This window comes from Aspergillus bombycis (assembly GCF_001792695.1).
Source record: "Aspergillus bombycis strain NRRL26010 chromosome Unknown contig00032, whole genome shotgun sequence".
Lineage (NCBI taxonomy): Eukaryota > Fungi > Ascomycota > Eurotiomycetes > Eurotiales > Aspergillaceae > Aspergillus > Aspergillus bombycis.
This window is the reverse complement of record NW_019170034.1, coordinates 127,832-152,073: the sequence shown is the minus strand read 5'-3', so window position 1 is coordinate 152,073 and position 24,242 is coordinate 127,832. Positions and strand designations below refer to the sequence as shown.

Below are 24,242 nucleotides of genomic sequence, written 5' to 3'. Positions count from 1 at the left end.
CGAATCAATGGGTTACTAGTTTCGGCAGTATGCGATACAACAATGCCTCTTTTCATCCATGTATATTGACTGCATACTCTTTCCTAGTAATACCACGTCGCAAGTCAACAACCGCCGTGGAGCTCACGTAGACAACATCACCAACACCAGGCTTGAAATTTGTGCACTGCATGAGAATACTCACTGAGGAAGACAATGTTCCATTCCATTACGGCTCTCCGGGAATGCAAGAAAACCCTGGCGAATGATGATGGACCTCGGTAACCGTAAACTTGATCACTCATCACCACCACCCGCCCCTTCAGTGGAAACCCTAACTGAACGGCCGCATTGATTTTTCGCCCCCCCCCCTTAACCATCCGAGAATAGGCGATTTCAAAGAGAAGATCCCAGGTGCTTTGATGACATATGAGGCAAACTCGAATTTGAAATTACAGGTATTATTCTCAGCTGCAATTCGGTAAACCTCCCTGGAGGCTTCCATCCTGGTAGCCAGAGTCGGAGTTGTGGTGGTTTGGCGGACTGGGAGGGGCCTGCTGCGACTGCCGGTAGACGCATGATCAGAAACTACGTGTTGTCAAGCACATCAGTAGCCGTCCCTATACCGGATTAATTCCGGGCATCTACAGAGAGTGAGAGGACCTTGCAGAGGACGTCCAGGAGAAGTTGGGACGAGAGCATGGCCGTCCATAAAAGAACACAAGGCAGCCAGGACAACCCATATTATAGAGCGAAACTAGCAGCGGAACATGATGAGCATCGACCGGTAAATATAGTCGGTGGTCCTGGCCAGGTACGATCCGGGGGGTGGTTTTCTACATAGATCAATGAAACTCATTGGAGATGCAGCACCGTCGAAATCAGGTCCGCTTAGCTCAACAGAGATACCGGTCCCGAAAAGAAGAACGAATCTCTCAGCTCAGCCGAAGAACGGCGGAACTCGAAGACTCGCTGAGAGAGCTAAAGCAATCGCTGATTGGACTGAGAAGCACCACCGAGACTCTATGCAAATCGGGCCGTCCCCTCGAGGCTGCAAGTCAAGCGCACTATGCCTTTGCACAGCTGCTATCCACGATTGACTGTGCTTTGCAGGAATCTCAAGAACCAAATAACTTGAATTGCACAGAATTCAATGGAGCTCATTCCGAATCATGGAACAACTCCAGTGGGCCTGCACCGTCGCCACAGATCATGGCGCCGCTTGGCTATAGTCTCTTGTCAGATATTCCCGAGACTGACCGTACCTCGCTCTCCAGGTCCGATCATTTGGCTTAGTCATCTAATTAACCAGATATCTATCCAGCAGGGGGGGGGGGGGTGGACGAAGGTCTGCTATACTGTCTGATCTGACGGGCTTAGGGGCGATCACGGCAGTGAGAGCGGAGACCATTGCAATCCCACAGGCTCTCCGAAAAAGGCCTATTGGAACCGAGTATTGTTGGTCAGTACAATGTACTGGATTGAACTATATACGGACGGTGGACGGATGATGCTTTCATTTATTCTGTCCTTGCCTCTCGCTGAAATTGCGAAGTCAGATCGGGTCTAGGGTATGTAAAATGCAGTGTATACAGAATACTGAGACGAAATTGAATCTTTAATCCAGTTCGTTCGTTCATCTAGAGAACGCAGGAATTGTTACCAAATATGCGGCTGACATCCGCACAGACCTACATCGCTGGCGTTCTCGTGAGCTTAAGACATACAGACGCCAACTACTCTCAATGTTGGTATGACGTATCTCGAGCACATATCGATGAGATATCTTGCCGATCCAAGCAGTATTGTAAGCAGTAATAGGCGGACCACGTATCCGGTAGACGTTTGTCGTATTGCATTCATGATCACTCATCAGATACTTCTTCGCGACCCGGACCGAGGGCCACCCAACCTGATCTTACCCACCAAAGGTTGGATGTTAGGGCGTTGGACCCCAGCATAAGAATCAAGAACGCACTGGATTCGATGACGACGTGATAACAAGGCTAAAGGACGATACAAACCTCATTTCTTGTTAGCCGCAGAAAAAAAAAAAAAAAAAAAAAGGAAAACTGTGTTCCTACTTTCTGGTCGGTAACCATATCGTTCCCTACTGCAACATCCTGCCACTTTTGTCTCGAACGTACTATCAAGGAACCATGGGTCTTCAACATAAAATCTTCTTCAGCAAGCGAGCTAGTGCGACTCGCACTGGCCCTGCAGGCTCTGATCACCTTAAATGGGTCCCCACGAGCTCTACTCTCATCTACGGCGAGAAAGATGCCATTCTAGTCGATGCTCAGTTAACCAAACAAGCCGCAAAAGAATTGGCTGACTGGGTCATTGCCAGTGAGAAGAACCTGATCGCTATCTATGTCACTCATTCGCACGGCGATCATCATTTCGGAAGTTCGGTCCTTCTTAAGCACTTTCCTCGCGCCAAGGTCTTAGCAACAAGCGAGGTTGCGTCCAGGATGAAGAACGAATGCTCCCCGGAGAGGTTGCAGAGTCTCTGGGAAAAGCTCTTTCCCGGGCACATTCCGGACGAGTTTGCATCCGCTGAGGCCCTGCAAAAGGATGAGATTGCGCTAGAAGGCGAAACATTGGTCATTATGAGATTGGGCCACACCGACTGCGATGAGACGACGGCCCTATGGGTTCCATCGACTGGCCTGCTGGTTGCGGGCGATTCTGTTTATGGTAACACTCATCCATATATGGGGGAGTCGGGGACCATGCAAGCACGACTCGCCTGGATCGCAGCGCTAGACAAGCTCGCCGCTTTGAACCCGAAGGTCGTGGTCGGCGGACACAGTGATCCGAACAGTTCTTTTGGGCCTGATGCCATTGGTGAGACCAAGGCATACTTGGAGAATTTCAACAAGCTTGTAGAGCAGTCTCGGACTGCTGAGGAGATCTACTCACAGATGATGGAATTCTACCCTGCACGGCTAAACCCGGGTTCACTCTGGGGCGGCGCAGCGCTTTCAAAGCAGAAGTAAGGTGGGAGGGAGTATTTCTGTCTGGGGTTTTACTTATGATCACTTGACATCGAAGGGCGGGCAGAACACCTGATAAAAAGCAAAAGGCTTAATGGGCTCTGTTCTAACCGATCGGCCCTCCATTTCATGTGTCGCATGGCATCTCAAACGGTATACTCAAGAAGATATAAGACATATCAGCTCAGGAGATATGGGGGATGGATTATTCATGTTTCTAGTTTATGAATTCGAGATAAGGCTCGGTGGTCGGTTCGGGGAGCGGAACTCTGGGCTTAGGCTGCTCCCAGTTCACTCCGGGAGCGCGATCGGGCAGTGTTATCATTAGTTTTTAGGGGCTGTAGTGCTTAGATTTCATGACTACGAGATTTGAATTTCATTCTAATGCTATAAAACACACGGCTATTGCCCAGTAATCTTTGTATATAAGAGTGAGCCTCCGTACACGGGTGTTGAAGAACAATGATGCGGAAGGAAGATAATATCGGAGCTGCATTTATGCTCCGTCTCACTGTACTAATAAAATAGGTCCTATATATACCTCAACTCTTGTATATACAGATTGAAGTGGCCTCTCCAGGGTAAAGTACATACATCTAGGCAGTGTACCCGCCCCGCTGCTGTAAGTTCTCAATACGACCAAGCAAGAACTCCAGCTGGCGATATGCCGCGCCGGGAACATACTGGGGGATTTCTATGCTCATTGTCAGCACCATAATCCAATTACCAACAGCGACTATGGAGTTTCAACTTACCATGACCAGCCAAGTAAACACTGGAGAAAGTCAATCCACGCTCGGTATGAGCTGTACCTAGAAGTCCCGCACCAGCGATCAGTGTGAATGGCTCCGGGGCGTCGCCATTGGCGAGCTCCGCCAGACCATAATGGTAGGGGACATAAAGCGGCTCGACAGGAGGCTTCTGGAACCCTTGAGCACCGTTCCAAGTCATGTTCTGGATTGTCACCAATGATCCGTTCAGGAAAAGGAGGTAATCAAGCCATCCGTGACCAATGATCGTGTTGTTCGTCCGCTCAATCACGCTGGGGAGGGGACCCAGGGCACTGGGGGGAGATTGATCACCATTCTTGAAGATGGTCGTTTCTCCGCAGACGGAGTAATCCGTGCGAGGGACGTGAAGGGCCTTTTGGACGTCAGTGCGGTTGAAGTAGTTGTTGGGCCCGCCTGCAAGAGAAGGGAAGCCCATCTCGCTCCAGAGATAAGGGCAGTAGTCTGTTAAGTGGTAGAAGTTGAAGCAAGGGTTGACATCGTAAGCAGCCGCAACAATATCATCCCAGATAGCGCACTCCGAGTTGATCTCCGGAAGCACAGGGAAGTCCTTCGGGGGTGGGTAAGTCAATGCCTCATCAAGGAACTTGTTGAAGCCACACTTGTCCGCACGGGAGTTGACATCGGCCAGAAATGTGTCGTTCAAAGCGAAGACATTTGTGTAATGGTTCAGATGCCTAACGGCCGGGGCTGTAGTATTGTCAGAATAGGCATCAGCGCGAGTGTCAAAACACCATGCAAAGCATACCATAAATCATCACGGAGTCATCGTTAATCGATGGGTCGTTGATCTGAATACCCTTCACATTGAAATACTTCTCATCTTCTTCATCCAACATTGCCGAAGCGATATACGGGATGTATTGCCCGGCATAACTCTCACCGGTCAGATACACCTTGTGGCCGTGCAGGCCGAACGTGTCGACGAAGTGCTTGAACCAGCTCTTGAACTGGGCGGCAACGCCCTCCTCGTCATCCACGGTAGACGGGCCAGGAGAGAAGCCCGTTCCAGCCGGCTGGTCGATATACACCACATTTGTCAGGTTAGTCCACGAGTATGGGTTCCGAGCAGGTTTGTAAGTGCCCGGAAGCCAGAGGAAGGGTCCATTTTCCTGCAGCAATCCATCGAGGGAACTGCATCCTGGTCCACCGTTCAGCCAGATTGTGATCTAGAGGTGTATTAGATTTCAGAAGACTACAGCTACCCCATTACATTGGCGGGCAATGCATACCTCATCCTGTGCCTTCGGGTTCTGAGAAGGGAAGAACCAGAAGAAGAGGCTAGAGTTCCCAGCGGGTGAGTTGGGCAAGAGACCTGCGTAAGATTCTCCGACGTCAAAGTCCACTTCTGGGATGCCAGTGCCGTTGACAAGGAACCCTACACGGGACACGAATACATCAGCATTATTACCCCAACTATCTTGGGATTGTCAAACACTAACTCTCGGTCCTGTTAGTCAAGTACTTGTAATCCTCACCCCCAGCCACCGGGAGTGCACGAGGCAACACTGCCTTGTGCTGGTGAGCTCGGTGAACGGCCTTGGCTTTGCGATGAGGATTCTCCAAGCTGACGGCAGAGCCGACCAGCAAAAGAGAAGCGATAGCCGTTACCGCACGCATCGTGGGTAAGTTTTGCCAAGTTGAACAAGGAACCCGTGAGCACAACCGCAGGATCGATCGACAAGGGGGGGGGGTCTCCTCGTGCTCTTTTTAAACGACGAGAAACAGGCAGAAACAAATACGATGCACATGAGCAGGGGTGGAGAAGCTTTTCCCCAACAGACAAGCATTGGGAAGCTTTCATGGCTTCTAAGGTCGGTGGCAATCCTTTCCTCGATCAGGAAGGTAGCTGTGGATAGCTCAGATATGCAGCACCATACCCCGACGGAGATCCGACTGCGGACCCAATCCCAAAGCTCATTTTATCTCGCCGGCTACTCCGGCTGGTACCTCCATCTCTCCCATTGGGGGTTGGGTTGCATGTGGAGCTCCATCGGGATGCAACAGTTGATACCTGAAGCCAATAAACGCGACGATACGGCTCAGGGAACGAGTAGATCGCGACATCCATTTCAATGTTGTGACCCACATCTGCAGTGTTGGAACACCGCCAATTAGTTGGACCTGTCTCCTCATGGTTCAATGCAGGTTAGTTTCTCTTACGCGAGGACGAAAGAGGGGTCAAGTAAGGATAGATGCAATAATAAGAAATCTGTTGGGTAATGGAAAATGATTGATGCCCTGTCCCTTCGGAGAACAATCCCATGTACCCTATGGAGCTCTCCGTACTTAAATCATCGCTACAATGATGTCTCCTAATTAACTGAGCACGCAATGCCATAGCGATATCCTTGCTAGGTACCCAAACCAAAGGCACTAGCGATATGATGCAGTTAGTCAGGGACCCGGGGATCATACCACGCTGTCTGCAACATAGGAACAGCTGTACATTCCCTCCATCGAGGGATTAACCCGAAGGCGCAAAAACCGAAACCCCTATTATGGATGACATTCAACGTCGTATGACTTATGCAAATATGTTCAGTAAATATACAGGCATTTTATGAACCGACAAGACCAAAATATGCCAATCTCGCCCCAAACGCCTGGTATAATCGTCCCTTCGAAGACAAGAATTTCTCACTCAAAATAACATCATACAAATAATGAGCTATTGGGCGCAATCCCCTCCAGCCCAGACTCCCCGTCAATCATCGGCCAAAGTCGCCGAATTCGGTCGTCAAGGATCAGACTCTCAGCTTCCCATCTCTTCCGCTCCACGGACTTAGCGTCGATCTGCTTCTGGCCGCCGAACCAGGCGCGTCCGGCATTCTGAATGCTTTCCTGCTCTTCTTTCTCAGCCTTGGCGACAAGTCGGGAGACCATCGTCTTCCAGTTCTCCAAGCCTACGCGGAGGCACTCCGCGCAGCGGTGTCGGGGAATACGGTCGGATTCGCCGAGCTCGAGCATGGTAGCTTCGGCGGTGTCAACTGCGTCGCGGGTCCAGGCGAGGCCCTTTTCTTTTGAGGATGAGGCGTAGATAATCTCACCAATGTAAGTCATGAGTCCTGCCTCGTCGCAGGCGGAGGTAGCATTTCGGAGTGGCGGTTCGTCTCCAGATGGGAGCGGTGCGGGATATTCAACGGGAACTAGCATGATCTTAATCGAGTCGAAAAGGTAACGGAACGGGTCCTTAGACTTGTGTAAAGATGGAAGTTTTGGGATAGTTGTGTCAGGAGGTGACGGCGGTAGAGAACGGCGAGCTTTCAGAACGGAGGTAAAGATGGAGAGAGCGGTGGGAAGGTTGTTATGTCGGGCATGGTAAACCGCAAGCGCGGTCGAGACACGCAGTATATTTTCCGATGGCGAGGACTTGCCATCATTTTTCAGAACTCCCGTTTTCACATCCACCACCTTCCCAGCGTCAACCAGTGACCCGGAGGCCGCAATGTCCATGGCCCAATTGTACATGTCGCTCGCAGTATCCTGCAGACCCTTATAATCCAGCCAATCCGCATAAGCGAGGGCAGCATCCAGCTTCTGTCGAGTATCAAATCCACGTGTAGTCAGGATCTTCATGTAGAAGACCTCGGGGCTCGGAGAAGCCTGCTCGCAATCCTCCTCCTGCGGCACCTTTTTCTGACCCGCAGGCATAGGCTTCGGACGAGGGTTCGAGGGACCGACAACATATTCCGCCGGCGCAGAGATACGCTGCTTCCGATCTGTCAACCATCCCTCGAGATTCTCCGCCGCTTTCGCGGCACCCATCAGCGCCTGGAAGTACCCTCTCCGCCACGGCTCACTCTTGCTCGACACATCAAACCCGGTCTTCCCCACACCCTCCACCAAAAACCCGCCATCCCCTTGCTCAATAACCCCCTTTCCTTCACCCGCTGGATCCTCCAACCGCTCCAGCAACTCCTTCAGATACCCCGCAACCATAGGCCAATTGGTCATCAGCTTCCCGATATCCTCGGGGTGCTGCAGCGCCTGCGCAGAGCGCAAGCACCACCGGCTCTTCCACGACCACTCCGGCGGTGTAGGCCATTGATGTTCGATTTCTTCCTGATAAACACCCAGCTTGATCACCTGGAACAGAACCAGGATAGCATAGAACGACAGGCCGATTCGGAGGCCGCGGGAAAGACGCCGTTTGTAATGTTCGCGACTCTCGGTCGAGATCAACCGCGCAAAATGCTGTCGGAGATGAATCGACAATGGCGGCACAGGGCGGCTGCTTGCCAATGGGGAGAGGAAAGGAAGCTGTGGCCTGACGTACGGGGGGGTTATGAGCTCGAGTCGGGACTTTGCCGTGAACGGGCGAGATGGATGGCGTAAACCGTGCGTGCCTGGGATCCGGGTTGGCCGGATGGCCCCCGGTATCCGACTTGGAAGGCGTCGGGGTAGCATCTCTGGATGCTTGGGGTTTTGTGTTGCTGAGCTCGTGGACAGTCAATTCCGCTTTTCTGTGGTTGGAGGATGTTTTGTCTGTTTGCATGATTTGCATGGTTTGCAATAAGTTTTACCCGCGGGATTAAATGAGCCGTTCGTGGATGGCTAACCCAACCATGAATTGTTCTGAAAAATTTAGAGAGAATATATATATGGATTGAGTATATGGAGGAGGTATTTCATCCTACGCTGTCAATACGTACACCCCGATCGCTATCATGCTAGCGACAAGTTTACTCGCAACATGGGCAAGTACTCAAAACTTCACGAATCAGTGGGAATCAAAGGTAGTTCATTAAAGCAAAAACGTTCTATGATATCTTCCAACACTTGGTTCAAAATCACTTTAACATTCATTACAAAAAAAAAGGCCCATTCCAGAACACCTAAACTCTAAGCGCGGTCAAAGTAACCCTCAGTCTCAAGCAGAAGGATGATCTCGTGGACAATGCTGCGGACAGTCTGCTTGGAGACATCAACGGTGAGGTGAGCGTTCTCAGGAGCCTCATAAGGATCATCAACACCAGTGAAGCCCTTGATCTCGCCGGCACGGGCCTTGGCGTAGATACCGCGCTTGTCGGTCTTCTCACAGTACTCCAGAGGAGTGTTGACGTGGACCAGGAAGAAGGAACCGTGCTGGGAAACGGCCTCACGAGCGGCCTTCCGAGAGTGCTCGTAGGGGGCAATGGGGGCGGCGATGACAGCAGCACCAGCCTTGGTCAGCTCGCTGGCAACGAAGGCGATACGCTGAATGTTGGTGTGGCGGTCCTCACGGCTGAAGCCAAGCTCGGAAGAGAGCTCGTGGCGGACAGTGTCACCCAGGAGGAGAGAGACAGCGCGACCACCCTGCTGGTTCAGGGTGACCTGCAGAGCACGGGCGATGGCGTCCTTGCCGGAGTTCTGGTAACCAGTAAGGAAGACGGTGAAACCCTGGGTGTTACGCGGGGGGCTGGATTCACGCAGGATCTTAACAACTTCGGGGTAAGAGAACCACTCGGGGATGTGGGCACCAGTGCGGAGGCGGTTGCGCAGCTCGGTACCGGAGATATCCAGAGTCTTCACACCGGCAGGAACCTCATCCTTAGGCTTGTACTCATCGGTGTCCGGCAGGTATGTGACCTGCTGGAACTCGACAACCTCGATACCCAGCTCGTCCTTGTACTTCTCGACAGCGTGCTGAGCGTCGTAAGGACCGTAGAACTCCTCGCCCTTGGAGTTCTTACCGGGACCGGCGTGGTCACGGCCAACGATGAAGTGGGTAGCACCGTGGTTCTTACGGATGATGGCGTGCCAGATGGCCTCACGGGGACCACCCATACGCATGGCAAGGCCGAGCAGACCAAGGACGGCCATTCCGTTGGGGTAGCGAGGCAGGAGGGCCTGGTAAGCGCGGACACGGGTGAAGTGGTCAATGTCACCAGGCTTGGTGAGACCGACAACGGGGTGGATCAGGACGTTAGCCTGGCGAGCACGAGCTGCACGAACGGTCAGCTCACGGTGAGCTCTGTGCATGGGGTTTCTGTAGTTGGCTGTTAGCACAAGATCACACATGGGGATATCATTCAGGCTCGGCGACAGTACCTGGTCTGGAAAGCGACAACTCGGGACCAGCCGAGCTTGTCGAAGTGGATGCGCAGCTCTGCGGGGGTGTCTTAAAAACATGTCAGTACTCAATGTCCAGGCATCTATTCGTACGCCAGTGACAATACGTACAGCGCAGAGCAACATAGTCGTAGTGGTTCAGCTTGTTGACCGCCTCGATCTTTCCACCGATGTAGAATTCCTCAATCTTGGTGTTGAGGTACTTGATGGCAGGGTGCTCAGGATCACCGCCAAAGACCAGCTTGGCTTCCTTCTCCCTAAACCAGGAATTCAATTGTCAGTCATCTGCATTACCTAACCGCATGCGAAACCGCGCTCCAATGCAAAGGAGAAGCACTCACTTGTCAGCGCGGTAGATATCGTCGATGGTCAGGATGGCCAGGTTACGGTCATCACGGAAGTCGCGGAGGGTGACGCGAGAGCCAGCCTGCAGCTTGAGCTCGCTGATGAGCTGTTGAGAGGCATCGAGAGTAATGGGCATGGAGAAGAGGTTGCCATCGGCAAGACGGCAGTTCTCACAGACACTAACCAGGCGCAAAACGTTAGCGGATTGTTCTGGCACCTTGTGACCTCAATTGTAATAATAATAATGATAATAATAATTTTTCCCAAGACCTCTGCCAAGTCTCATTTTTGAGAACTTCGGACTACAATTGGTTTTTTTTTGGTGCGAATGGGGAAAGCGCAACATACCCGTCGAAATCCTTCTGGTTCATGAAGCCTGCGGAGAGATATCGGAGTCAGCCACCAAGTCAACTTTCAGGCCCCGCCAACTGCCAAGCGGTGTCGCAATACAGCCAAGAAAAAACACCATGTTGTGATCGAGAACATACCCTCAAGAGGACTGAAGCCACCGTTCATGATCAGTTCGAGATCGCACAGCTGGCGCTCGGAGAGAACGATTGCGGGCAGGCTCTCCGCCTCCGCGGCCAACTGGTCGTGGCGGGGAGCATCGCGGGCAAGAAGGTCCTTCAGGACACCACCGTGAGGAGTGTTGGCCATGTTGTATGTGTGAATGAATTGACCAAGGTAGGGTATAAAAGAAGGTGGAAGAGGAAGAGAAACACAAGAGGGGGGTATGAAGAGATTAAAAGGAAAAAGGGTGGTGGGATGAGAGAGAAGTAGTCAAGTAGAGGGGGGGAAGGACGTGCGGAAATAGTGGGGGGGAAATGTAGAAGGGAGAAGAAATTGATTTAAAAGAAGCTGAGAAAAATAAAAAAATAAAATAAAATGAAATAAAAAAAAAGTTCAACCCAAGGAACCTCTCAATTAGGTGATTGAATGGAGAGCTCCTAGGAGAAAGGCAAACGGTCTCGAACCCCGAGGCGAATTGCCTTGTTCCAGCCAAAGAGGATAATAAGGATCGGAGTGAAGTCGTCAGGCTGTGGAGCTTCCAAACTCTTGGGCGTCCTTGGACGACGTATGCATCATCATCATCAGGAGGAGTTGACTTAAATCAGACCTGATTTGATTCCTGTTGAGTACATTCTCTATCAATTTAAATTACCCCTCGGTTTTAGAATCTTCTCTCATCCCTTCCCTGTTCCTTGGTTCGTTCATGCCGTCTATCAATACTTACTCTATACTAGTCACGAATCTTCCGGCAAGCATCCAACACTCTTAAACCCACCCAATCCCTTTCTTTTCTTTTTTCCAACTGGGATCTTCTTTGAACAGTTTCATTGCAGCTATAATAAAATTATCCCACCATTCATGGCCATCACCAAGGACCACGTCTCTCAACGGGAGACCAAACCACCACCATCTCCAGGATCATCAAACCGAGACGAGCCATGATTTTCAGGGGGGGAATCTCCCGATCACTCGAAATGAGGACACGTACGTACAGTTACATTCGAGGGCGATATTACTGTTCTTTCTCTTTTGCTTGTTTATCTTTCTCGGTTGGACGTTGAAGTCAACGCATCTTGCGAGATCGGATCGACAAGGCGCCTTCCTCACCTCCAAATGCCGGGAGGGTGAAACAAGTCTGATATCGCATTGAAACGGCCGTTCGGCAGCTGGGAGCCGGCTCACGTGGTGGGGCACGCCCATCATCACGACATCCTCCACACGGCTTGCGTGATTGCGTCTCTTGGCAGGGCGGGTCAGGTGATCTGCACGGCCCTAAAGCTGCCACCGGATTCCGCTCCGAGGCCGACAGGCTGACGTATGAAGAACGTTTCACCATCCTCGTCGTCACATTGGCCAAAGAGTATCATCCCCCCTTTTATACCCGGCAACAGGGATGCGGAGTGGACACGTAGACTACTCCTACTTATTATATCTCCGGGAGTGCTCGGGTATTCATAGCTCTTGTACGATACTAATCCAGATGACGATCGCCTGGCATATCCCCGCATATATGTCACATTAATTGAAGGGAGTCGTCAGCAATGTTGTTTCATGCACCGTAGGCGAGGACGCTCGTTATCAATGAAGTACCCCTGCCAAGAAAACCCATGGGGCCCTACCCGCGATGTCTGTCCCGCATGGATGCTTTCCCGTTCGGAAGGAGGAACTGCTGGCACGCAGGATTCATGTGTTCGCGGTCACCCAAAGAGTCGCAGCTCGCGCGGACATTGATAAAAAAGGATTCCCCCTGTGAAACACGTCATCTGTGCTGATACTGGGCAAGATACATGGGAGGTCAATATAAACAAGGCGGATTTGTCTCGGATAGGAGCTGCCAGAGGTTCCTCCTATGCTCCGCAATTCCCATTACGTACGGAGTGACTAAGTGGAGAACTATGACATATAGCTCTACCGTTATCACAGTATGCTTTCAAACAGGGGTCTCGTAACTCCATAATAGACATTTGTATGGAGTATGCTCTTGTAAGCCTGCTATGGGGGACTCTGGCTTCACGAAGTCGTTGCTAGCCCAAACAACCATATTCCCTTTAGACCATATACACCAGCGCCTCCTCTGGACGCACATCCCCCTTCGTCAGCCGCTCCCATCCGCCGTATATTCCCTCGGTGCCTGCAACCCCCTTACCCCAGACCAGACGCAAGTCAGAGACCGTGGACGCGCGGTCATCGAGCCATTGCTTCCACCGCTGATTCATTCCATCGAAAAACGCTTCGGGGCCGTCGATCTCTATGGCCGTATCCCGGGTAGTAGAAGCATTGGATTGAATCATCCCTAGCGCTCGAATAGATTCATAGGCGTCGCGCAGCTCATCCGCGGCATACACCTACACGGCTATCAGTCAACAATCGCAACACGGTCCTCATGTATACCATACCTTCTGTTGGCCTCCAACGTGGAGGATAACAACCTTGCAATCCTGAAGCGCCGCATGGGCCTGCACCAGTTCGCGAAGTCGAACGAGTGCATTATCCCGAGCACCATACTCAATAATCACCAATTTCGACGGCTTCAGGCTAGCCAACCAGGGCACCGCGCGATCTACATCAGAATATGCCAGAGCCTTGACCGGTCCAGCGACCAACTGACGTTTCGCAATCTGCTGCTCAGCAGCCCGCTCCAGAGCCTCAGGCGAAGAAGTAATCTGCAAGACACCCAGCGGCCCCGACCCAGCCGGCCGACACAGAAGGTTATACGTAAAGGAACGCGCCGTCTTCGTCGACGCAGCCAAATTAACAACAACCGCAGACGACAAGTCCGCATCCTCAGTAGTCCAGGGCAATCCAGCCGCACCGCCGAAGGGATGGACAGGCGTTCCTTTAGGTGAAAAGACATACTCACTGAGCAGATACCCGGCGCCCCAGATCATGGCGGCAGCCCAAGCCATGTTGTCCCGGTTATCTTCACTCACGACCTCATATCGGTTGTAGTAGGTCATGAGACGTTTCCGGTGCTCGCTCACCTCAAACCAATGCCCGCGCGGCTCGCCCGGGATCAGCGTAAGCTCCGTCGGGAGTCCTGACGTCGGCCAGAACCCCCAGAGTGTCGATCCGGGTGCGATATCAGTCGTGCTCTCGAGCACGGTGGCATACCCCCATGCCGGGACGATCCCCCACGCCGATTGGTCGTTGTATGGAGCCGGGGCTGCACTTGGGACGGGGTAGGTGTCCCACCTTGTCGATTAAGTCGGGTCAATTAGCATAGTCCTTGATAAATCATGCATCATAACACACCAATGAAGTAACTCCCCCGCACGTGCATAGGAAAGGTTATTGGAGCTCAAACTGAGTAAAAGTGGCCGTACGCGAACCGATGAAGGCGGCAGTTGCCTTGAGGGATTCTCAATAGTAACAACAGCATGTTGGCTGTTATCGGTTTTGGAAACTACGTGGACGGTCTCGGTTTCGGACATGTTGGATAAGGTCTTTAATTCTTGTCGGATTATCAACACTCTAGCTGTGCAGGATACATTTCTTCGTTTTTATACTCGTTTCCGTTCTTTCTGTCTGAGCGTTAGACACAGACTGGACTTGTCCACAATGGTTTCCGCCCCAACTTCTTAGCGGCTTACATCCCATGTCTAGTCTGTTTATCTCGTAAGTCAGAGTATAGTTAGCCCATGCGTGACTCATGGTATGTAATCAATTCGTATCATTGATCAATAAAGAGCCATGGCAGATGGCTGAAGGGTAACCTTGTACACGAAGCCGCCAATCAGAACCTTGTTTGTGGGAAGTTAAATAGTACTAGCTTCAAGTGGATGATGGCGGTAGATGCCTGATGTTGGGGGTCGTTGCCTGCAATATCATAGAACCTGTTTTAAATCTGCAGAGGAACTGGATGGTGTCGCGCGAAGAAATATTCAGACTTGTCATGAATATTAACGTATACGTAGGAGGAGGCGTTGGACTTGTCTTCGGTGTGAGGTTAATCAGCAGTCTTGGGCGGATGTACCGGACAGCAAGTGGGGTACGTTCGGTGTATGTTACTATGTAGTATGTACTCCTATAGCTATATTTAAAGAGAGACAACTGTATCTGCACTAAAGACGATCATTCCAGTAAATGTAATTAACATTAGGTATTAATAATTGATTGCGGGTCTAGATAACTGTTTAAAATCTAAGAGCAATTCCTAACTATAAGAATGGTTCGTCCCTAACGGGAACCGACTTTTAGGGCTCGGGCCCCACATGACTTAAAAAACATCGCAAACGATCAGAGAAAAGGGAATCAAAAATCAAGACAATATCAGGGTCTTGTTATTTCAATCATGCTAATCATTATCATAGTCGGCCTCTGGGCCAGCTTTTGTAGAAAGAAATAAAAAACAGAAAAGCCACCCGCTATGTACAAGCTCCTTCCTGGAGCGGGGCTGGCATGAGATATCTTTTGAACCATTAAACCCACCCATGACAAATAGTCTTCCAAGTCATAACAACATATGTTCAAGGCCTGTGCCTGTATAATAAATAAAGAAAATCAAGGCTGTGTCGCTAGATACTAGAACTCCCAATCCCAAACGCCATTATCAATGCAAGTCGGAGGTGACTGAAGACCATGTTTATTGAGCAGTGGTCATTTGATTCTGCAAGGCCTGAGACAGGGCCTCCTCTTGCCGCTTGCGCTCAAGGTCCATCAGGTATTGAGCATACTTGGAGCGAGGGTTGTGAATGCCACACTCGGTCTTGGCTTGGCCCTTCCAGCGACCGGATCGTTCATCTTCGTTTTCCTTGACAGGCTGAGTGGAGTGGTAGTCTCCAATGCTCTTGTAGCCGCGGTCAAGCAGCTCATTGTAGGGTACATTGTTTTCTTTGATGTACTGCTTGACTTGATCGAAGGTCCAGTTGGCCAGAGGGTTGATCTTGATAAGGCCAGCCTCGTCAACCTCGATGATGTCAAGGTCACCACGCTTGCCACCCTGGCTACGGCGTCGGCCGGTAAGGACAGCATGGACGTTCATTTCACGGTAGGCACGCTGGGCAGGCTCTACCTTGGCGACCCAGTCGTAGAGCTGGTCATCCCGTTCCCATAGGCGGGCACCATACTTCTTGGCAAACTCTTCCTCAGAGTTGAGGCCCTTGGGCTTGTAGACATGGATGTTGTTCAAGGGGTACTTCTGGCGAACCTTGTCAACCAGAGCATGGGTTTCCGAGAAGTGATGAAGAGTGTCCAAGAAGATGAGGTCGACCATCTGAGGACGGGGGACCTCCAGCTTGGAAAGCATATCAAGAGTGACGAGTCCAGTAAGACCAAACGCGGTGGTCTGGAAAAGGTGAGGAAGTGATGTAACACACCATCTCAGGACATCTACAGCACGTTGTTAGTCATCTACCTAGTGGACTAAGGAGTGCCAGTCTATGCTAACCTTGAGGCTCGAGGAACTGCAGCTGTCTGTTGAGAAACTGCAGGTGTGGCTTCGTGAAAACAATCTCAGGGAGATAGTCGTCACTCGAGCTACCACTGACATAGCCAGAGTCCGTGGCGTTGTCCTTGGACTCGATGTCCTCAGCGTGGGAGGGGTAGGTGTCAGGCATCTTTGCAGGCATCTTCACAACGTGACCTGGGTAGAGTTGAATCTAATGAAAGACAGAAAGAGTATTGGAAGGCAAAGAGTAGAGATTCTAGCAAGTCTATATGTCTATGGATGAATGGAAGAGGATGACAAATGATCAGGTCCAATTTGCGTGAGATGATGTGGGATAGTAATCATCACAACACGGAGAGGAGAGTCCACGACCGGTCAGATATAAGAAAAACAGGGGCGAGCACGACATCAGCGGCAATCGGAACCTGATCTTGCTGGTGAATCCCTCATACATGCCGATCGATTCTGCCGTACTCGATCACGACATTGGCTGTGACCGCCTGCGATTTCGGGGGAGCATGATGAAAAATTCAATTCCCTCATGCCCTGGGGAAATCACGCAATACTTGCGTTTTGGGTCTCTGTGGGTCCCCGGAATGCTTTGGTCTCAGTGCAAGACAGCGCAAGGCTGCTGATAAATCCCTTGATCCTGTTCTCTGGAACACGGTCGAATGTCCTGAGAAGAAAACATTCATCCGGGGTAGGACACTTTAATGTGGTAGTCTGTGGAACCTCTCTGCATCTATCGTTCCTGTAGTACGCAGGGTCCTCTCCTTGTTGAAGAATATGACTGGCCTGGTAGTTATTAGCATTAGAAAGAGAATGAAGGGATTAGAGCCATGTTAGTTTGTCTCACCTATCATTATTAAGCTACTCTGGAATACAGTGCGGTGAAAGTATCCTGTACCCCACTCACTCCATTTTCATGGTGTTGCACCGTGAACCCGTCCATGTGTTGCCACTCAATTGCTGATACTGAAGTGCCGTCAATTCTGCCTGGGCGGTGAGAGCTCTCTATCCCATATCAATCATGTGACCATCATGCGGACTTGGGTTAAGACACCCCGCCACGTGCCGCGGATCGGCCTGCAGCAACCGGATCGATTTTACAATTCCACGGCGACGTCTTCTTTGACAGCTTCTCCTTCAAGCGTACGGTCGAGCTTCCATTGATCATCCTTGCAAGGTGTTTGCAATAGCATTCCCATCCTTCTTTGGTTTTGCTTCACTCCAACGTCCTCAAGTCAATCCTGCGAAGAAATGGCAGCGAACAACCCCACCGCACGTCCACAACGGCCGATACTGCAGGAATCGCTCAGGAGCAATTCCTTCCTTCATGACCATCAACAATACAAACCCTCAGTCCCTATTAGCAGCATTAGCAATGTCCTTGAGAGCGCCCTCGAATCGGAAGTAGGGTCCTTGTCCCTCAACCCGATAAGCCCAGATCCCGAAAAAGTGACCGACAGCGGCATCACTCACAGCTTGTTCAACCACCAAGTGAACCCTCTTCCCACCGGTACCCCGCAAATTGTCGCAACCATCTACTACAAATCGTCGGATCCAATTCATCCCCATCTCCATCCTGATTCGTCGCCAAATGCTGGGGCTGGCGTTAAACTTCCGTCCCCCACGGTTCCTGTGGGTTCGGCTCCGACAATTGATATTGAGAAGATTCCCCGGGAGCCTCCTGCGCCAGAACCTGAACCATTAGACCACCTTTATGGTCCATTTGTGTCGCAACTTTGCTTGACGAACTTCCTTCAAATCCTCGAATCCCTTCCGACCCCTTACCAGCGCATGAACACCTCCCACCGCTGCCTCGACCAGAATGAACACCCGCGCGTAGTAGAAGTCACTTTCTCCCCACCCCCCAACCCGGAATACCTCACATTCGCAGACCTGCGCAAACATGAGAGCATATGGCGATTCGAGCGCGAGTGGAATGTAGAGGTTGTGCTTCAGAAGGAGAGCGTCTTCCGCCGTCACAAACGGCTCGTAGTTTTTGACATGGATAGTACTTTGATCCAGAATGAAGTAATTGACGAGATTGCCAAGTTCATTGGCGTAGAGAAGGAGGTTTCGGTCAGTCTCACTGCGGATGCTTTCTTAACACTTTTGTTATTACATTCAAGTGCGCTCGTGAGTGCTAACCTTTGCCATAGGAGATCACGGAACGCGCTATGAACGGCGAGCTGGACTTCTCTGCATCGCTCAGGGAGCGTGTCGGTCTTCTCAAGGGAGTGCCAGCGGATGTTTTCGAGAAGCTGAAGTCCGTCATTACTATCTCGCCTGGTGCGCGTGAATTGTGCAAGGCTTTGAAGGCTCTCGGATGTAAACTGGCAGTTTTGAGCGGTGGTTTCCAGCCTCTTGCTGAGTGGTTGGCCGGCGAGCTTGGCCTCGATTACGCATTCGCTAATCACGTAAGTCCACTCTATCCTTTCGGGCCTTTACCTCTTTAGGGCTCTCTTGGACTATTCGATGGTCCGGTATACTGATAACGATGTGTAGCTCGAGGTAGACCCAGCATCTCAAACTCTGACGGGAAAACTCGTTCCCACCTACCCTATTATCGATGCCAGCCAAAAGCGTACGCTCCTGCAGTCCATTGCGGCCGAGAACAACATCCCTATCGCCCAGACCGCTGCTGTCGGTGATGGCGCCAATGATCTTCTCATGCTCCATACTGCGGGACTCGGAGTTGCCTGGCGCGCCAAGAGCAAGGTTCAGCTCGAAGCCCCCACTCGTCTGAACGGGGAGACTATGGTGGACATTCTTCACCTTCTTGGTCTCAGCAAGGAAGATGTTAAGGAACTGATTGCCGAAGTAGCATGAGCGTCACAGAAGCCGTAGGTGTGTTGCGAACACGACAAAAGACACGTCCTATCTCAAATAATATCTGGCCAAGAAAAGCTTACGTGGAGACTTCTCCAGGTGCAGACTTCTACTTGGATCATCAGCAGGGACTTACAGGAGCACCGGTTGATCGGCGCGCTTTCCTTGATTTCTTTCTTTCCTAAGCCGATGGACTCAGCTTTGGTACACACGTATGGGCTGCCTGCGTTTTCACTTTCTGACGGGAGTAGTCGAGAGGACGGTTGACCCTAGAGGGAATCATTTAAACGTAGGCGTAGTGGTGTGAAGGATTCGGGTACATATAAGGAAGGCCACGGACATTACTCAATGAATATGCCGATTATATTGTTGATTCCATCTGAATATAAGTGTTGAACTCAATGAACTCTCAGGACATGCCCGGAGGACGCTTTCTATTTTACCTCCCAAACCCCAAGTAACGAATATATGCGAACAACGGCCCATGCCCGTCATTATCAATACATTTCATAAAATTGATAAAAAGCCAACCTGAACCTGCGCCGAGAGAAAGTGAACAATAAGGAAAGAAATTTATGAGTAGGTATCTTCACCGAGTAGCCTCATCGACAGCAACCTTGCTATCCGTAACGGACTCGCCCGCAGTACCAGCAGCGCGTCTCTTCTTCAAGACATTCTCGATAAACGCCTCACCAGCCTTGTAACTACTGCGAACCAAAGGCCCAGAAGCACAGTAGAGGAAGCCCATATCCAAGGCGCGCTGGCGCCAGAGTTCAAACTGGTCAGGAGTGACATACTCATGCACAGCCATATGACGCTTCGTAGGGCGCATATACTGACCGAACGTAACGACATCAACACCAACAGACCGCAATTGACGGAGAGCATCCCAGAGCTGCTCCTCCGTCTCACCAAAACCGAGCATGAGGGAAGTCTTAGTGATCAGATCAGACCTGGCCTGTTTCGCAGCCTTCAAGACGCTGAGCGACTGTTGGAACGTTGCGCGACGGTCACGGACAAATGGCGTCAGAGCCTCGACCGTCTCGACGTTGTGCGCATAGACGTCCAGCCCGGACCGAGCCACCAGCTTCACCATATCCAGATCTCCGCGATAGTCACCGGTCAAGCACTCAACCAGCATGCTGGGCTTCTTCTGCTTAATCTTGATAACAGTCTCGGCGAAGTGGCGAGCACCACCATCCGCCAGATCGTCCCGATCCACACTTGTCAGCACCACGTATCCCAGACTCCACCTCGAGATCGCTTCGGCGGTATTCTCCGGCTCATGCGGGTCGAGAGGCGGGGGCTTGCGGTTGGTTTTCACACTGCAGAACCGACATCCACGGGTACAGGTGTCACCCATGAGCATGATAGTGGCGGTAGCAGCGGACTTGTCGCTGCCGCCCCAGCAATCGGAGATGTTGGGGCACCGAGCCTCTTCGCAAACAGTGTGCAGATTCAGACCTCGTAGATCTTTCTTTAATCGTTGGTAGTTCTTGGAGTCTGGAATCGGAGTCTTGAGCCACGAAGGCAAACGGGTCATTTCCTTTTTGCGGCCGGCGGGGCCGACCATGGCAGTTTTGAGGGCATATGCCTCAGAAGGTTCGAGCGGAGCGTTGTCTTCGCCTCCGGAGACAAAATCTGCGAAGGAAGGGCCGGCATTCAGCTTATCTGTGAAGTTTGTCCGTCTACGGGGTGCTGCCGGGGCGCCGGTGGCGGACGGCGAAGGTTCTGTTGTGGCATATGTGCGGCGGGAGATCGGGGCAATGGACCCGGTTTGAGGAATGGTCCTCGCAGAGGAATAGAGAAAACGTAACTTGTTCGTCGATGCAGCCATGGTGATGTTATTCAACTTGCAAAGTTGCGAAAGTTGAATTCCGCGGGAAAGATGAGGGAAGCTCCGACATGATAACGAAGTCCGCTGTCCTTACTCAGCAAGTCTTAACCTTATTCGGTTTAGAGCCCCTGGTGCCTAAGGCCCACATATTTGCCCTAACTCATGGCATCAAACTAATATACGAAATACGAGATCTATGATTCGTGGATGAGGTTCTTATGCTGATGCAATGGTATCATTGTTTAATATATAGGCTGAGCAATACTCATTTAGTGATTATAAATTAACCACTGTGACTAGTTAGATAGACAGAGGAAATAAAGGTGATGTGGTCGAAACTTGTTCGCAAGAGACAAAAAGAAATATGTAGTAAAAGGCCAAGATGGTCAATGATACATTAGTAAAGACAAGATTGAACGAATAAGAGGAAGCGACTGAAGTCTATGCAATCTGGTATGCAGGATTAAAACAAAAAGGAAAGAAAGAAAGGGACATGAGCTGAGATGAGAAAATTTAGAGGGGGAATATGTTTGAACCTGGGAATTGCGAGACAGCAAAAGGAAGGCAGTATTGGGGTTCATAAGGTCAATTAATCAAGTGAGCGTACAGATGTTGGAAGGAAATACAGTCTAGGCTTTGGTCTCCAGGACCTGAGCTAAGACGAGCACAGCGGACTTTAACGTTCCGTCGTGCTTGCGACAGATAGCAAAGAGCAGATCGTCAATTATTCGGTCTAAGTTTTTGTTGAGCTCTCCACTCCGCGACCCCAAGACTCGATCTCTAATTTGCGATGGCGATGACGGGGCAAGTGGCGTAGGTAACATCGCGCTCGCTCTCTCGGGGACAGTGTCAAGGCGAGACAGATTGGGGCGATGGCCATGACTTGCGGTCTTTCGTTTAGATGTTGCTAATGAGAGCACGTAGTTCCGCGCTATTAGAGCTGCACAGAGACCATCCAATAAATTATCTGCGGCATCTGGAAAGATTTGGCGAAACCTGCGCAGGATATCCTTTTCGTCGCTATGACGAACGAGTATGATGACCGGGGATGTCAACCTTAGCATGCACCGTGGGAACTCCTTGATCGAATGTTCCAACTGATCCATTGCCCACTCATGATCCCACCACTTCTTCAACTCGCCATTTTCAGCAGTGTTGGATGAGGGCACAGAACGACGAGGTTTCGGTGGCGAGTAAGCTTTGTATATTACATCTGGCCTTGGAGGTGGGTTCGGGGACGCGACACTGCGCATTGGCTTATCGCGGATAGCGGTTTCACTGATGTTCCCTACCGAGCTTACGTGTATGAAGTCATCCTCCTTATCCGGCTTAGGTTTGCTTGGGGAATCGCAAGATGGATCAGTAGTAGCATACCCGCTATCTGACATTTCCAATGGTGTGTCAGGGCTGAATGCAGATATTTCTTGCTGGCCCAGATCTGGTGTTGAAGGCACTGGGGGCTGAGGTGGGGTTGGGATGGAGCAGCTCATGGCGGGAGACGATTGTCGTGATATATCAACGAGCTTTGGCTTGGTTTTGCTAGCCACCGCAAACATCTGGGACAGTGTAAGTAGATATTAGGTCAATAATCTTAGAGAATTCCTACCACTGGTTCGTCCGCAGGAGCCTTCATCTCGCGTTTACGTTCAGGTGGCGGCGGGCTCTGTTGGACTATCTGTATTCTTCTTCTGTTGTTTTCCTTTGATTTTTCTCCCGTAGTCTCTAACTCCAGGGGTGCCCTTTGGAGCCAGTCCTCACAGTATGAAAAGTTACTTGGGACCCAGCTTCCTTCACTCGACACTGTTCCTGACCTGCTCCGCTGTGTTTCTATGGAAGATCCGGATAATGTTCTCTTCTCGAAAGCATCTACATCCGAAGAGAGAGCTGGTGAAGACATGCGTGGAGAATCAGTAGATACCGGAGACCATTTTCCATCGTTGGAGCTATATTGTTTCATCAGATTGGAATGTGCCATGTGCACATTCGTCGTGTCCCCTGCTCTTTTCAGAGTCACCTCGTTTCTGTGGGTGCTATAGACCTCACTCGAGATCGTCGTTGGTGTATAAACGCTACTCTTCGGAGTGCCATGGTCAGTGTCCAGGTCTGAGTCCGGTTTAGGGGAAAAATATGCAGAAGATGGCGACGGTTGGGACTCCCTCGAGTCTGATAGAGGGGGACTTGGAAGGAGTCCAAATGCTGCCATGTTTGTCGTTGTGATGTTCTGATCTGATCGACAAGTCCGCAACGTTTGGTTTCCGGATGGAGTTCGCGATAGCCTGGACTCTCTAGCAGCAGACTGAACGCTCTCCACCGATGGAGATGATGGTAAGCGCAGCTGGAAAGGTTGCTTCATCCTGCGCACGGACCGAAACGGCGAGGCAGGGGTGGCAGATAGGCGCTCTGTTGGTCGTTTGTGTTGCGCCGTGTACTCACTTTGCTCCGGGAGAGGAGACGTCGAAGGGATGAATGAGAGAGAACTGTGCGCTTGTTGCCTCCTCCAGGGCTGAAATGTTGGCGAATAGCGAGGGTAAGCTATATCATTTCCTTGGTCTGTGGGATATTCATCTGTTACGTAGTACGAGGGGGTGTTCCTGTTCGCGTATGTGGGAATGTTATTTGTGGAAACGGCATATTGGTGATGGGGGAATCTTGTGTTGATATCCATATTTGCGAGAGCGCAGTCCATAGTGGACATGCCGGGCGAGGAATGTAAAGTAAATAACACAACAGCGACGAATCTTCAAAAGATAATTTGGATACCCAAAATAGAGCGAAGCAACAGCAGTTTGATCCACAGAGGCGGCCAACAAGACCTTATACTAGCAAGCAAAGCTGCACTCAGTCATCCCTTGGCTACCTGGCGGCGGTCACAGAAGACTAGATGTAGGGCATGCGCCTTTGGCCCCTTCCAGCGGGTCACCAAACACCCTGGAACATGAGTGAACTGTAAAGGGTCGCTACGCCTACCGTCCTTGCATTCCGGAGAGAGGTGAGATCGAACAGCCGCGATGATTATTGGCTCTAAGCCTCGATATGCGCCACCTGCAGGAGCGTCACAACGTGGAGGATCCGCTCTTCAGGGCCATTGCAGTTCGTCATTACGGAAGGAATAAGACAAGCCGCCGCAGGGACACAATGAAAGCCCTTAAAGCGACCCGAAGAGGACGCCACGGACCAATCTTCAGCAGGACTGTTGCGCCGGGCAATCAAAGTCGGAGCCCCTAGAATGACCCCCTTGCGTCAGTTGCTGTGGGCGCGGTGATCTGCTCCATTATTGGAGGTGGTTGCAATAACCAGCATGTGCAAAGCCTCCAATCGTCTGCAGTTGCGGAGATCTGGAGTGTCAATATTAAGATGCCACAAATGCCATCCGGGGGCGCGCGATGCCTTCTTGAAATATGGACTTCTTGCTACGAGTAGCCTCAACTCCCGGTCTGCTACATCTGCTGTGACGAGGGTCATGTTTCAAGTTGGCGCAGGGGTTTGGCTTCTTATACCAGGGATCAAAG

The 24,242-nt window shown here is 51.1% G+C and overlaps 9 protein-coding genes across 9 annotated transcripts; 2 read left to right on the top strand and 7 right to left on the bottom strand.

Moving 5' to 3' along the window:
• Nucleotides 1-2,138: 2,138 nt before the first annotated feature.
• On the top strand, nucleotides 2,139-2,981 carry ABOM_004785 (MBL fold metallo-hydrolase; the record flags this gene model as incomplete). The annotated part of the gene is made up of 1 exon (XM_022531914.1): nucleotides 2,139-2,981. One exon carries the CDS (start codon nucleotides 2,139-2,141, stop codon nucleotides 2,979-2,981), a length of 843 nt encoding a protein of 280 aa, XP_022390109.1.
• A 593-nt stretch (nucleotides 2,982-3,574) lies between these two features.
• cpdS (putative serine carboxypeptidase (CpdS)) lies at nucleotides 3,575-5,386 on the bottom strand (the record flags this gene model as incomplete). Its single annotated transcript, XM_022531913.1, has 5 exons — nucleotides 3,575-3,672; nucleotides 3,734-4,456; nucleotides 4,515-4,935; nucleotides 4,999-5,144; nucleotides 5,209-5,386. 5 exons carry the CDS (start codon nucleotides 5,384-5,386, stop codon nucleotides 3,575-3,577), a joined length of 1,566 nt encoding a protein of 521 aa, XP_022390108.1.
• Nucleotides 5,387-6,421: 1,035 nt separating this feature from the next.
• On the bottom strand, nucleotides 6,422-8,176 carry ABOM_004783 (uncharacterized protein; the record flags this gene model as incomplete). The annotated part of the gene is made up of 1 exon (XM_022531912.1): nucleotides 6,422-8,176. One exon carries the CDS (start codon nucleotides 8,174-8,176, stop codon nucleotides 6,422-6,424), a length of 1,755 nt encoding a protein of 584 aa, XP_022390115.1.
• Nucleotides 8,177-8,611: 435 nt separating this feature from the next.
• On the bottom strand, nucleotides 8,612-10,822 carry sC (sulfate adenylyltransferase; the record flags this gene model as incomplete). The annotated part of the gene is made up of 6 exons (XM_022531911.1): nucleotides 8,612-9,737; nucleotides 9,800-9,869; nucleotides 9,932-10,077; nucleotides 10,162-10,344; nucleotides 10,514-10,541; nucleotides 10,654-10,822. The coding sequence occupies 6 exons, from the start codon at nucleotides 10,820-10,822 to the stop codon at nucleotides 8,612-8,614; spliced, it is 1,722 nt and encodes a 573-aa protein (XP_022390114.1).
• Nucleotides 10,823-12,605: 1,783 nt separating this feature from the next.
• Nucleotides 12,606-14,106, bottom strand: ABOM_004781 (DUF2855 family protein; the record flags this gene model as incomplete). Its single annotated transcript, XM_022531910.1, has 4 exons — nucleotides 12,606-12,683; nucleotides 12,739-13,020; nucleotides 13,072-13,867; nucleotides 13,928-14,106. The coding sequence occupies 4 exons, from the start codon at nucleotides 14,104-14,106 to the stop codon at nucleotides 12,606-12,608; spliced, it is 1,335 nt and encodes a 444-aa protein (XP_022390113.1).
• A 1,151-nt stretch (nucleotides 14,107-15,257) lies between these two features.
• Nucleotides 15,258-16,242, bottom strand: met16 (phosphoadenylyl-sulfate reductase (thioredoxin); the record flags this gene model as incomplete). The annotated part of the gene is made up of 2 exons (XM_022531909.1): nucleotides 15,258-16,003; nucleotides 16,062-16,242. 2 exons carry the CDS (start codon nucleotides 16,240-16,242, stop codon nucleotides 15,258-15,260), a joined length of 927 nt encoding a protein of 308 aa, XP_022390112.1.
• A 1,079-nt stretch (nucleotides 16,243-17,321) lies between these two features.
• Nucleotides 17,322-18,896, top strand: ABOM_004779 (phosphoserine phosphatase SerB; the record flags this gene model as incomplete). The annotated part of the gene is made up of 3 exons (XM_022531908.1): nucleotides 17,322-18,146; nucleotides 18,227-18,484; nucleotides 18,573-18,896. The coding sequence occupies 3 exons, from the start codon at nucleotides 17,322-17,324 to the stop codon at nucleotides 18,894-18,896; spliced, it is 1,407 nt and encodes a 468-aa protein (XP_022390076.1).
• Nucleotides 18,897-19,485: 589 nt separating this feature from the next.
• Nucleotides 19,486-20,733, bottom strand: ABOM_004778 (lipoate synthase; the record flags this gene model as incomplete). Its single annotated transcript, XM_022531907.1, has 1 exon — nucleotides 19,486-20,733. One exon carries the CDS (start codon nucleotides 20,731-20,733, stop codon nucleotides 19,486-19,488), a length of 1,248 nt encoding a protein of 415 aa, XP_022390077.1.
• Nucleotides 20,734-21,362: 629 nt separating this feature from the next.
• Nucleotides 21,363-23,419, bottom strand: ABOM_004777 (uncharacterized protein; the record flags this gene model as incomplete). Its single annotated transcript, XM_022531906.1, has 2 exons — nucleotides 21,363-22,289; nucleotides 22,340-23,419. The coding sequence occupies 2 exons, from the start codon at nucleotides 23,417-23,419 to the stop codon at nucleotides 21,363-21,365; spliced, it is 2,007 nt and encodes a 668-aa protein (XP_022390070.1).
• Between the last annotated feature and the right edge of the window lie 823 nt (nucleotides 23,420-24,242).